This window comes from Stegastes partitus, unplaced genomic scaffold (genome assembly GCF_000690725.1).
Source record: "Stegastes partitus isolate 25-593 unplaced genomic scaffold, Stegastes_partitus-1.0.2 Scaffold1458, whole genome shotgun sequence".
Taxonomy (NCBI): Eukaryota; Metazoa; Chordata; class Actinopteri; family Pomacentridae; genus Stegastes; species Stegastes partitus.
In genome coordinates, this window is record NW_007579189.1 from 169,527 (window position 1) to 183,586 (window position 14,060).

General features: G+C 39.0%; 1 protein-coding gene across 1 annotated transcript in view; it reads right to left on the reverse strand.

Moving 5' to 3' along the window:
• Positions 1-13,774, reverse strand: part of LOC103370645 (ankyrin repeat domain-containing protein SOWAHC) — a 29,767-nt gene extending 15,993 nt beyond the window's left edge. The window contains exons 1-4 of the mRNA XM_008299767.1: positions 13,360-13,774; positions 7,772-7,833; positions 4,864-5,076; positions 4,117-4,215 (exon numbers count right to left, since the gene is read on the reverse strand). Coding sequence (XP_008297989.1) covers positions 4,117-4,215; positions 4,864-5,076; positions 7,772-7,833; positions 13,360-13,492 — 507 coding nt within the window. The 5' untranslated portion in view covers positions 13,493-13,774. The remainder of the gene's footprint in view (positions 1-4,116; positions 4,216-4,863; positions 5,077-7,771; positions 7,834-13,359) is intronic.
• Between the last annotated feature and the right edge of the window lie 286 nt (positions 13,775-14,060).

The window sequence follows — 14,060 nt, forward strand, 5'->3', positions numbered from 1 at the left end:
GTATACATATATACATCCTAAAACTCTCACAGTTTACGTCCAGTCTTCCTCTTATTTTCAGTAAGTATGTTCATGTTTGCATGCACATCACTCATATGTGCAGCAGCAGATGTTGCATGTTTCAAGCATTTATCATTTATTTACTTTTAGTTCTTTGCTTACCAAATAGTTTTGTCACTCTGGACATCAGCATGTGTTGTTTAGGTGCCATAACTGGTTCAGGTTGGTCAGAGATGCGTTCTGTGCAGTCAGCCTAATGTAGGGGAGTTTATTGAGTATTGTGACAGTAACAGCATTAAAGATCAGCTCAACACCAGTTTATACTTTTGTTGATGTCTTACACACAAATTTGGCTTTATTACTTTTACCAAATAAACAACAAACTAGGATTACCACCTGGCAACTGTGGAAGTAGCCACTTAGCTACAAGAAGGACTGTCAGGATCATCAAATTTTAGCTGACAATTAATTCTCAAGCCAATAATTGCGAGTAAGGATTTAATTGTCATTTTCAGTTCATTTTATGCCTCTATAGATTTGATGGTATTGGCGCCTTAGTGCCATATTTTGGCTGCACTCTGGCAAATCGCTTAAACCTAAAATGCACGAATGTTGAGAAGTTTGACTTTGCAACTAAACCTATTAAGTTAATGTCAGCAGATGGTCGTCAAAATGTGGTAGAATATTAGAAGTTAAGTGCCTCAAGATCAGAAGTTGGTGACTTTAAACCAGCACAGGGCGCAACATGTACAAAACAATGTGGAAATTGTGATTCAAACTGTTTTATTCAGCTATTTTTATACCAGTGATTCCAACCATTACACCAAATGTTTACCGTCAGCTCAAATAAGAGCAAACGGGCAATTCTTTAACATCTGTGACAGTTCTGGCTGCAAGTACCTTTGATGGGTAAACATTGGTTTTAAGTATAGCCCAAAATAAAAAGAATTTTAGAAAATTCTCATTCAGAGACTTTGATGCGAGTCACACAGTTCGGTATTCTTCCACCTCTCTGCGACACAGGAGGACCCCGAACATGAAAACCGAGATCAAGCTCATCTGACTGGCCCTTCCTGCTGCTTCCATATTTGTGCTGCACGATGGTGGCAAACTATTACAGACTTTACAGACAAGAGATACAGAATAACCTCATATCCTGCAGCTAGCCAGTTAAACCAAATGACGCACTAACAATTATTTTTCTTATCAATCAACCTGCTGATTATTTCTCCTGTTAATTGTTTTGTCCATAAAAAGCTAATCACAATTTCCCAGAGCTAAAGGTGATTTCTTCTAATTGCTTTTTTTGTTTGAAACCCTGAAATATTTGAATATACTTTCACAGAAAGCAGTTAATTGATGACATTTGTTCTTAGAAAATGACTGAAATCATTAGTGTAGATTGTGGCAGGTACACTGTGTTGCCAATTAATGGTCCAATAGCTGCAGCTGAAAGCAGAGCAGCATCATATTTCTGCCTTGTTTGACTAGTAAAGAAACAATTAAGCCTCAAACAGTATGTCAACTACAACACACATGCTTACATGTGCTTCCAAGTGGTGGTGAGCAGAATTTATATTATGCAGATGGACAGGCAAACAGCACTGGTGGAACCATTCTGTCAGTATGTACCAGACCAAACACTACCTTTGAAGTCATTCTCATACGTGGGGTGTGCAGCATTCCTGGTTCAACCAGCTGTTACAGTGACAGCTTTCTGTCATTCAGATCACTTTTACAGCTTCATTCAGACAAACCCACCATAGTGTCATTTACATGAAGTTGGACAATTTCCATGTTGGGGATAATGTATAGGTAATTAATGACATCACTGGCGCTGCTGTTCAATTGTTCCATGTATGCAAATGTAGGCAGCTCTGTCTCTTCGGAGATGCTCGTATGGATCCTGCTCATGTCTGATATTAATAAACTCAAAGGAAAGACTCCAACAAACAGCTGGAAGCAACAAACTGAGCTTCACCTCCTGTTAACGTCATTTTTGGCGGCAGTGGCGGCTGATTGATACAGAATGCAGGGGCGCCACCCCATTACTGATTATCAGATAGAAAGTAGCTCTCAAACACAATGTTAAATTTGAACTAATTCTAACAAAATAATAAAAAAACTAATAATGATGTTCATATTTTTTGTATTATTAACAGATTAAAATTAGTCTTTACTGCGTGTTTACTAATTTTATACTTCCTGCAGGGCGCCGGCCACATGAGTGTGTATGTAGCTCGATTAACTTTTCGTGATCATGTGACCTTGGCCCTGGCTCTGATTGGCAGCTGCAGATTTTCTCACGAGACGCAGCTCAGTGCGTCCCGGACCCGTCCACTTTTGCTGTAAGCCAATTAATTTTGTCTTTGTTTGGCTTTGTCTTCTGTGGTTGGATATCAAAAAGTGTCCTTCGACGTTCATACAACTGTGCTTTCTGACGCCGTCACACGGCCTGTCTCGTCGCTGTTCTACTAGATCAGCGGTCTTCAACCTTTTTTGCACCACGGACCGGTTTTAAGCAAGAAATTTTTCTACGGACCGGTCATTACGCACATAACAAATAATAATTGTTTTCTTTTTCTATTGAAAAGTTTCATAAATAAATAAAATGAATTTTTATTGCTTAACATGTCTCAGTATTAAGTCTCTCCCACTTTCCAAAGCAGCTCTCCTGAGACGTTTGTTGTTGACTGACGGCTTCGTTTAGCAGCCGGGCATAAAAACTGACAGTCACGTGCGGGAAACGAGCACAAACGGAAGTGACGGCAAGACGAGCTAGTCATGTTTCAAAATAAAACACCCTGCAGACTTCGCTGCAAATAAAAATAAACCAATAAAACGTTTTTATTCTATCTGTGAGGCCCAGTACCAAATGACCCGCGGCCCGGTGGTTGGGAACCGCTGTACTAGATGACAGCTACTGTTGTTATGGCATAATGCATCGGCCGTGCTGTCAATGGAAAAAAGGCTGGTCACAGAGATGAGTGACTTCAACCAAAAGGTAATAGAGAAGTTTGCAGAGCAGAAAGAGAGAAGAGCCAAATGTTTTGTTCAAGTAGCTCCAGACTGCATTTGTGACCTTTATTTTGAGAGTGTGTGAATTGATGAGCATGATGATCATGAAGCTGTATTAGTGTCGCTGCAACTGGCACAGGAAGCTACTGTGTTAACCACAGTGGTGGAAAGTAGCACTTTTATAACTTTGGTGGTCTGCAGTATTTACACTTAAAAATGAGGTCTTCTTGTCAAAAACTGAGCGTTTTTACGCTCATAGAAAAGATCGTGTGTAGAATACGTGTAACTCGATTTTATCTTGGACAAATCTGACATCAGAACGCTCTAGTTTATTATTTTTGAAGTCATTGTTGGTTACACACCACAGCCACCAAGCAGCAGCTACAGCAGCCCGCTATGTGGGGCATTCAGGGAGCATCAGTCAATCGTAACGTCTATCGATAAGAAAATGTGTGTGACCAGGTGGGAGGTGCAACAAAATGAGAAAGTGAGTTGTACTGGTGCTACCAGTGAAAAAGTTTGTCTGGAGCCCTGAAAAGTGCTTTTTTTTTTTTTTTTTTTTTAAATTTATGTTGTTTGTTTTGAGTTTGTACAGATCCTGTAAATATTGATGAAAGTTTGATGAATGGTTTTGAAATTTAGTTCTGGTAAGTCTTAATAATGTTAAATTACATTATGATAAGAATATCCTCCACAGGTGGAACATTTTCATTCCTGCAAATGGTTGTGCCTGATGTTACTCATATTCTAATTTCTGATTTAAAATAAAAGGTTATTTGCAGACTGCGCCCCCCCACCAAAGATTTTTACCAGCTGCCTCTGTTTGGTGGGTATTGCTTTGCTGCTACTCTCTGTTTTTATTGCAGATAAGATTAATTTTTATGGACATTTTTGTTTGTAGCCTAATAGGTTTGAAATTGTAGTGCAAATTGAATGAGAAAGGTGGGATTTTGGTGCACAAGCTGTCTTTTGCTTTCTGTGTTCTGTTCTGTTCTATGTTTTCAGATCAATATTGGTGCTAAAATCTGGAAATGCCATCACATCATAAACAGAAGGCAGTGCATATCTGAAAGGAGCTTAAATCATCCAAACTGTCACCTTTGAGCCCGAGTCTCTGTCCAGCTCATCTTCCACGTTGCTGTGTGCTGAGGAATCCTGGGTTTGGACGACAGGAAGCAGCTGTGGAGTCTGCTGGTCCTGCAGGAGAACAGACGTGATAAACTCAAAATTTCTGTGATCTCAGTGTTAACAGACCAAACACTCAGCCATATCAAGCACTGGTTTACAGCCAGCATTAGCACTTTGTTGCTCTTTTCAGTTGTTCACCATCTGGGTGTGCACGGATAACGTTTGCTTTAGTGTCTGTTTGAACAAAGCATGTGTGAAGGCACTCAACCAGCAGCGTGACATACATTAAATCTTCCAAATCTCTGATTATATGCTCAAGTTTATTGCATGAACAATATGTAAAAGTACTTTGCGAGGATTACCGTGCCTTAAAGCCGCACGTAGTGTTCGTTCTCACAACTGACAAGTGCTCCTTTGCATTAGATTTAAACAGCTCTGCCCTTTATGTAGAAACATAAGCCCTTTGACCTTCTCTGTCTTTGCTACAGCAAAATAGCTTTTTTATTTCTCATCCACAGTGGTTCTCTGTGTAAACTGCCATTAAATGCTGACACATGCTGAGATAGTAGAGAAAAGCCCAGAGAACATTAACAGAGAAGCCCTTGTTTAGAAATAATACGTCACTCTTATAAAGCGGGAACATGGTGAGCTGAGGCAATCAGCATTTTAGCACAGCTTGTATTTTAGATCACAGGAGTGTGCTGATTTCAAATTCACCTCTGCAGCGCCGTCAGACTCTCCACATGACATCGGCTCATCTTGCTGTTCCTTCTGGTGAGGAGAAGACGTTGAGGCGTCCCACGGTACGGAGGCTGGCGGTCTGGCCGGGCTCGGATGTCTCTGTCGGTCTCCGTCTGTCCCACATTGTTTGGTGTCTCGCTCATGCAACAAGTGCCGGTATTTCTTCTTTAGGATAAGATACTTCTCACCCTGTAAGAGACAGTCAAACAGCACAACATGCCTTTTAAAAGCAGGAACACACCTTCAGTATCACCCATAGTCGTGTCTGAATATGGCAGCAGTGTTTGGTCGCTTCAGAGTCAAACCAGACGCCGTCAGACACAGTTTCTCATATTTATTTAAATATTTCTCAAACTTATTGTTGTGATACTCAAGGCGTGAAGACATGGCATTTTGCTGTGTTGGGCAGACTTTATACAGGTGAAACAGTTTATCAGTGTGTGTGTGGGAATCAGCCAAAATAACACAAAGCAAACACTCTTCAGATATTCTCACAGCAAACTATTTAGCTTTATAGCCACGTCCCATAATATGTTGTCACTTGTTGTGTGAACTTGTAGATGTTTTGCTTTTAGACATTCCATTGAAGACTGTCAGCATACACAGCATGAACCTGTTGGATCTTGTATATTTTTAATTACTAGCAGTATTTCCTCAACTACAGTCTTTTAAATAGCCCTGCTGTAGTGTATTAATTGCTAGTCCTAACATATTTGAGTCTATTATCCAACTTAGTCCAGTGTGTTATTTTTTGTATTTATTTTGTCATATTTGTGATCATATTAAAGCTGTTTTGTCTCATTTGAAATTTAGGAATGTGTATCTGGAAAGTTCTACATATTTTCCTTTTATAAATGTACAATTTTAATGTTTATTTTATTTGAACTGATTCATTAGGCTCTTTTTGAGGGGTATTTTATGGCTTGTGTAATTATAGATCAACAAGTGGAATATTTTCTATCTAGTTTGCACTACTTTGTACAAAAATATGAGAACATCCTTTGAGCATCAAAGGTCAAGGTAGTTGCTTTGCACTTGGGCTGAAATGACCATCCAACTAAATTAATCTGAACGGCTTCCTCAATATGTAGATTTGCTGCTTTTCTCTGTTATATCTCACTGTACATTACATTTCTTTGAATTTTGAAGCACTGGCCAGAACAAGGCTTTTAAAGACACCACCCTGAGGTTCTACGAATATCTAAACAATATTTTTAACATTTTTTTAAATTTACAGAGACAGTTAGGAGATTTATTGACAGTATTCATCAGTTGTAGCCCTTCTTTGACAAAAAAAAAAAATCTGCTGACGTACGACAGGACTGGAACTGTAAATATCATAGAAACTGGATTTTTCAGCTCCAGTAATGAGACAACACTACTTAAAAAATAGCAGATTTTTAATGAACTGGATAGATGTTTTTAGCAAAAAATTACTTGACCTTAAAAGATTACAAAAATCATTTCAAAACTAAGTCGATAAGAAAAGCATCAAGTATGAAGCTAAAGCGTCAACACAATTCACTTTCTAACATAAAGACTGGAACCAGGTGAAAACAGCTACTAAATCTAATTTGTTTGAATACACAGAAACAGACAACTAAAAATGAGAAGTTGTTTTTAAGGCAGTCATGTGCTGTAACTGCACCTGGACAAAAAGTTAGTGAAGTGTGAAAACTCCCCATAAATCCAGAGCTTGGCTTTTCTAACTTCTGTTTGTGCACACATACAGTAGCAGAGTATACTTTATACAGTATAGTTTGTTGCATTGTGTTACATAATGAGCTTTCTTTTATTTAGCATTAAACAAAGAGTTGAGCTAATTGTCTCCGAGCCTCTCTCTTTTACCTTCACGCTTCACGGAGGCCCTTTCAGACATTCACTTCATTCTGACAGCATCTGCACGTGTCGCCTTCATGTCTGAATGAGCATCCTGGAGCAGTCTATCCAGGTCGGACATAGCAACATTTATGTCTGAACTGCATTCACGTGTAGTTATGGGAAGTGTCAGTTCACTCAGTAATTAGGCTGCAACTGCAAATATCCTGCTGTGACACTGTAAAACTGAAAAATATCTATCATTTAAATAAAAAATATAAGAAGGGAAAGTATTTCAAATTTAGTAAACAGATCAGACTTTTACAGCAAAACAAAATGTTATGTAATGGAGCTTGTGACTCAATAACTCAGCCGCAGCTAATAAAGTTTGTCTCTGTGTGTGAAGAAGGTCAGAAGTTGAAAGTGAAGAAAGTGACCAATCCTGTCCATTGGCTGATTTTAGTTTAGTTTTTTTTGTTTGTTTGTTTGTTTGTTTTTTTAATTAGTTGCTCCTTGTGCCTTGATGTACTGTCTAATCTTGAGCATATGTCAAATACTGTCTGCCTATCGTCAGTGTGGTGGGTATGTGAATGATGACATGAATGAAATGGGTCCTGTCACTTGAACAAATTGATGAAGCAGCAACGTTACACATCACATGTCTAAATAAGCTACGGAGAGGTGAGGGTGGCAACAGCTCTTGGCAAGAAAGCAGAAAAGTGTGTTTCCTAAAGTATTCCTTTAAAAAAAAAAAGACACTTTGATTAAAACTAAGTCTGGTCTGTTTTATCTTGCTGGAACATTCAGTCATTATGTGCAAATACTTCATAAAAAATAGTTTCCAGAAACATGAAAACTGCAGCTGTTGTCTCTTGGGGGAAACCAGTAGGCACAAAAAAAAAACCCCACATATACCAACTCTGTGTTCAGTCACAACAGTTTAACTGAACTTATTATATTAACAACACTTTAGCTGGTGATGCCTCAGTGTAGAAATATGACTAGAAAATCCATGAGAGCACAGCTTTTCCCACAAAAGGTAGAAATATTTGAACCGTTTACTTACGTTCTCCGACTTAACCACAGCGATCCGGTCAATGATGAGCTTGAATTCCTCTCTGTATTTAGCTGCAGAGGAAAATATTTGAGGTGAAAAACTGGAACCTAAATATAGCTTCAATTTTTTTTTTTAAACAGTGAGTCATACAAGTGGTTCCAAAACTCAAAAAGTCAAATAAGGATAAAAGAAAATGGCACAAACTGAGCTTTGCTATGTGGGTGGCAAGAATAGGCACGAACAAAAGAAGAACACCTCAAGATGGCTTGTACAATAGATAGTAAATAATTGCAGTAAAAGCTGATTAATATTTCCAGATAGAGATGCAGCGAAAATGTGTCTGTTTGAACGAAGCTCTAAAAAGTAATACAAGGAACATATTCCCTCCATGTAATTAAATACATTGTTGCAAAATAAAAAGTTTAATTTGCTAATTCAGACAAACCTTTCAAGTTGCAAACATTATTTTGATAGGTTGAGTTGACATAATATTGTTAGTACTTGCACCAGCTTAATATTGAGTGGAATTTTATATTTAAATTTCTGCATTAGTTTATTTAACACTTAAGTCGAGGGTTATTCCATCTCAGATCATAAATGGCCTTCTGCTCAACCATCTCTGCTTAAAACTTTTTAATCTTAAACTTTTAATATATAAAATGGGATCTGAGAAATTTTATTGATTGTTTTGTTTGTGTTTTGTGTTTTGGTGACAGTATCTTAGGAACTATAAAGACAAAAGCCAGACATTTTCACTGGTACAGTTTTTAAACTACTACTCAAAGATGGAACTGTTCATGACGGTCTCGGTTTTTAAAAATATATTTAAGTTGATTCTAAATCAATGTTTCATTTATCTTTAATATTTCAATGTGCGAAAAAAAAACATGCTAAAAGGGTGTTAACTAGGCTATGTATGTATGTATGTATGTATGTATGTATGTATGTATGTATGTATGTATGTATGTATGTTTTCAGAAAGTATTTATTATATCAATGTAAAGTTTCACAAGCAACTTTATAAATATCCATATTTTATGGCATAAAAATGTCCAGTAATGACAGTTAATCAACCAGAAACTGTTCTAAAAATTTGATTGCTTGTGATGGAATGACTTAATGAAATTGGCTTGATGGCTTAAATTATTCTACACATACTAAACTTGTCTGGTCCCTGTTAGGAGGTTAACACTGCTCATTAAAAACAGCTTTGATTGTAGAGGAAAAATGAATCTCCCTAACTCAAAGTAGTGCGTTGGTTGAACATAATTTCATTAGAAGTTTTTATCTCTCAAAAAGACTGATGCAAACTGCTGCATTATTTCTTTTTGGTGAGTCCAGACAATTTTTAAGCATGCAGATATGATGTTTGGATTGTGAGCTACAGTCTGTTGGATGAGCTGCAGGTTTCTGTTACTTCATCTAAAGTCAGAAGTACGAGGAGGGAGGTCCCCACCAGTGTATGTCAGGTTGACCCTGCAGCTCACACTGCAAGAGAAAAACTTCAACAATCTTTCATCTAAAGAGGAAATATGTTCCCCTCCAATCTGAGCAAAGATCCAAATAGATCTTGGTGCGTCCCTTAAGGCAACAACCTGAGTGACTCTTTGCTACAGATGACGAAACCCATCAGACTTCAGCCCTTTGTTTACACCAGTGAGCAGATATCAAGGACGCCTACGCAAGCACATTTTCCAGGCGTAGGTATTCCATTCATGCCTAGGTGTGCATTGGCATGCAGCTCGGGACAATTGAAGCATTTCCTCTTCCTGATGTGGACGGAAAGAACATTGAGACAGTTCCAACAACAGGAAATCCAAAGGAAGCAACCACTTACATCTGCCCCAACAACAGAATTCCTCAGTTTGCTCCGTAGAGCAACATAGCATATGTGTTAGTTATTTATTAGCCAGAGGTCTGCACAAACAAGCAACTCGCACAATCACACACATGTACATGCAGCCGTCCCCCACCTCCTCCCCACCCTGAGCACCACTACACCTCCCACCATGCCCCAGTTTTGGCGATCTGATGAAAAAGCGCCCCCATTAGAGTTCCACATCCAGTCATGCATGTGGACTTAATTATGATTAAAACACTATCATCACAATTACGACATGAAAAGCCGCGACCACATGCTACGACAGACTTTAAATGTGTGGGAAGCACTTTTCTAATTGGACGGCCATGTCAGATGGCAGAGTATCAGGGCAGCTCTCTAAACCTCTGTCAACAACTGCAGTGCTGACATGGCATCTGGACGGAACATGCTGGCAACTGCAACGCAAGGTCACTTTGGATAATCATTGGAGGAGGTTAAAATATGTTTGTATTACAGACAGAGCCAAAGGTAAAGAAGGCACTGCTGAGCGGGAACATCAGTACGAGCTCAAAACTGCAACTCAGCGACAAACATTTCATTATTATTCCCTTATGGATGCTTTATCTTTTAAGGGTTATACCAGGATGTGTCTCTCTGCTTCCAGGTTATAAGGTATACCTACCAACAACAACTGCCAATTATTAAATAAATGAAAACTGCATGACACTACTTTTGAAAGAAGAATATTTTTAACCTCCTGTTGCGAATAAAAATGTAATTTCTGAGCCATAAAATACATTGCTACATTGCTAAGGTAAAAAAAACAAAACTCTTAATGTGGTCTGATGTGATCAGCAGCGTTAAGTGGTTAATGTTAGCAGACAGCTAATGTGTCACTTCAACGCTCTAGTTCACTGTCTGTGTAAGCAGCAGTGCAATGCGTTCTAGTAGTTTCATGTGTTTCGAAAGATGGGAGGCCATGTTTCCTGCTCCTCATTTGCATAAAGTTGAAGTTGAGGCTACTTCTTTGCAAATCAGGGGCTGTCACTTGAAGCCTTTGGAATCTTTGGGGAACGATTTTGAGACAGATTCAGCAACTGTGTGGCTTATTTCTCACCCCAAATGATTTCCAAAACACATTTCGTAATATAATTGAACACTTGCAAATGATCAACCTTGTTGGTTTCGTTTGAAATCCAGGAGCAGACAGCCGACATGTGAAGCTCTCATGCCACCAGGTGCAGGCAGTGTTTGTTGCAGGATGATGTAGCCTGTACTGGTTTCATCTCAGAGAGCTCCTGTCAATCATCCAACATGACACTATCTAGTCTTACGTCCATCAGGTGTCTAATGGTGGGAAGCGGCGCAACACCTCGCCTTCAAAAACACTCCTGTGGACCCTTGTGTACCATTACTGAGCCTGCTTTAAGACAGTTCTCTAGTTGAGTTGCATTTCACTGGTTTATGAAGTAGCTTATTTGACTATCCCTTAAATATTTATTCCAACACTCCCTGCACACTCACATCCCTGTTCTACCTGTATACAATCTACAGAAACAGCTGCGTCTGATAAATGTATAAATCTAACCGGCTGGTTTATGTTCGGGATCTCTGTGCAGCTTTGTTGTCCACGTTTTGTATATCGATGTGCATTTCTCCCTGAACACTGTTGTATGTACGAGACGCTTGACCCAGAGTCAAATTCCTTGTGCCAAGTAAACATACTTGCTGGATAAAGATTTCATTCCACAAAAGTTCAAATTCTAAAAGTAAAACAAACGGTAAACACACGCTACCAGGAGACGCATTTATTGTTTCAGTTGCATGTAATAAGAGAACCTGATACTGTCTCACCGCATTCATTATGATGTTTGTGCTGAAAGGGTTTTGGAGATGAGAGGCTTTATTTTCATTTTGGTGGCTGTCGCTATGGATATGATAGTTTCCTTAAACTGCTATAAAACGATATCTGGTCCTCCAACCAGGAAACAACTAGTGTGTCTCCTGCTGAGATACTTCTATAATGTAATTCTCTCTGTAATGTCAATTATACAACACTACATATGTTGCTACAGCTGTAAATAACATTTCTATGTGTTCTACACACATATGTTTGACTGGCAGCCATGTTTTCATATTGTATTTTATGGGTTTTTGAAATATAATGAAGTAGAAAAAGTAAATGCAAACCGCAAAATCAGAAAATCTTTTGATGTTTTTTGTAAAAGAGTTAATGCACTTCTTGGGAGATGAAAAGACCCTTTCCTAACTAAGTTTTGATGTCACAAATATTTAATTCACGAGACTGATCAGCTGTTTCCACTTCTTCCATTGTCTTCATCTCTGGACCGCATGAAACATGGCTGATACCAGCTGACATAAAAGAATAATTGCAATTTTCAAATTTGAAAATAATTCCTCATGCCATCTCTCCAATTTTCTCTCTTACATGGCAAAAGTTTTTTTTTTTTTTTAAGAGGTTGGCAAACAGCTGGTTCAGTTTCCAGCTTCCTCTACATGGTTTATAGCAGCCAGAGCATCACCTTCTAATGACACTGTGCAACCTAATTTAATTGCATAGCATGTATTAGAAAATATATATATATAATTTTAGTTTTTCCCCACCATTTCTTGACAATTATATTGCAACACAGCTACTGTAGGATAATCAAAACAAATGCTACATATATTTTTTAAAAAGTCACTTCATTGATTTTTTGTTTTACAGTTTGTCACCAAAACTTTCTTTTCATTGCACATGTGTATTAGTTTAAAATACTAGTTATTAGATTCCTTTATTACTCATTATTGGTATGAGCCCTGAAACAACCATATTGCTCAACACTTTGTCAGACAAATGTGAAAAATGTCTACCACACTGGACTCCAGTATGTCTCCTTTAATGTCTTGATTTGTCCAAAAACAGTAAGATGTTTAATTTTCAAGATGAAGGAAAACAGCAAAATCTCTCATGAGAGAGTTTTTTGGCCTTTATACTGTGAAACGCCAGACCAGACTCTTCAGTGTATGGAGCAAAGCAAACAGTGCATATTATGTCTCATAAGTTGTATTTTTTCTATTTCTAACCAGACAATTGTGTTATTTCTTCTCCCTAAACAGCCATAAACTATCCTTAAAGTTAGATTTCTGGCAGGCCTGTTGAAACAGACTGTACAGTTTTATCTTGGCGGACCCAGGAGAGGGTTACACAACCAAAAAACATTTGTCAGTAAAAGTCAAATATGAGAAGAGTTGTGGTGTGCTGCTAGTGATTCAGGACAGGATTGCATAAGTGTGTGTAGAGTTGGTGGGTGGAGAGGAACAGCACAGAAAGTGGTTCTGGGCTCAGTTGGACTGATCTCTCTCAGTATGAGGGGGCCACAGGGCCTTCATGTGACTCTGCATGGTGACATATTTTGGTGATGGGTTGGTTCAGCTCCCGTGTTTCGTTACCAACTGGCCTGAGGGAGGAAATGACACAGTTCCTGCTCCAAGTCTTTGGAGGGGCTTTTTTTTTTTTTTTTTTAATGCAAACCAGATGCGTGCAGTGCAACAGAGACAATGAAAGCGCGTAAAAGCCGAGTGTTAAAGCAGACTCGGAGGGATGTGTGTTAGTGTAAAGATGAGGACTGTCATAGAGACACGAGGTCGCCTCATATTTTGCCATCTCACACCACAGCGCGCTCATGATGCCGCATCACGTTACATTTGCGCGTCTTCGGCCTAAAACGTTTCCACCGCGTTAAATCCGCGATGCAACCAGTTCGCCACTTACCGCGTAGCTGCAGGTCACTGTGGCCAATAAAAGGCTTAAATGTCCTCAGTATGTCTGCGTTTCTCACTCTGCCTGAATTGCCTCCGGCCGAGTAGAAATAATCCAGCAGCGACTCTTCAGTCACATCACTCATCTCTCCGCGCGGTGTTTGGAGCGTCTTTACCGGCCGCCGTTGGTTCGTCTTTGTCTTCTTCGGATGTTTGTGTTTTTTAATTCTTTGAGTGTTTTCCACTCTGCCATGGAGCTCTCCTCTTGGCTAATTTGTTATAGTACATGTCTAAACTTCACTCCACCCAGACGAGCTGACCGCTGCTGCGCCTCCTCCTGTTAACCCTTTAGAGACTCCAGTCTTCACTCTGGAGCCTCCAGCATCAGGACTCACATCCCGGACTGGAGTAACAGCTCTGGGAAGTGCTCCACTACATGCAAGTAAAGATCCTGTTAAAAAAAAAAAAAAAGGGAAAAAAAAGTATATAAGTATAATTAGGCAAATGTACTTCACTAATTAAAAGTAAACATACTCAACTATCAAGCATGGCGGTGGTAGTATTATGCTCTGGGGCTGTCTCTCTGCACTTCCTGCAAGGGAACTGGTTCTTTACACAGAGTACATGAAATAATCAAGAAGGAGGATTACCTCAGCATTCTACAGGATAACCTAAAATCATCAGCCAGAAGACTGGATCACTTGGGTGTTTCAA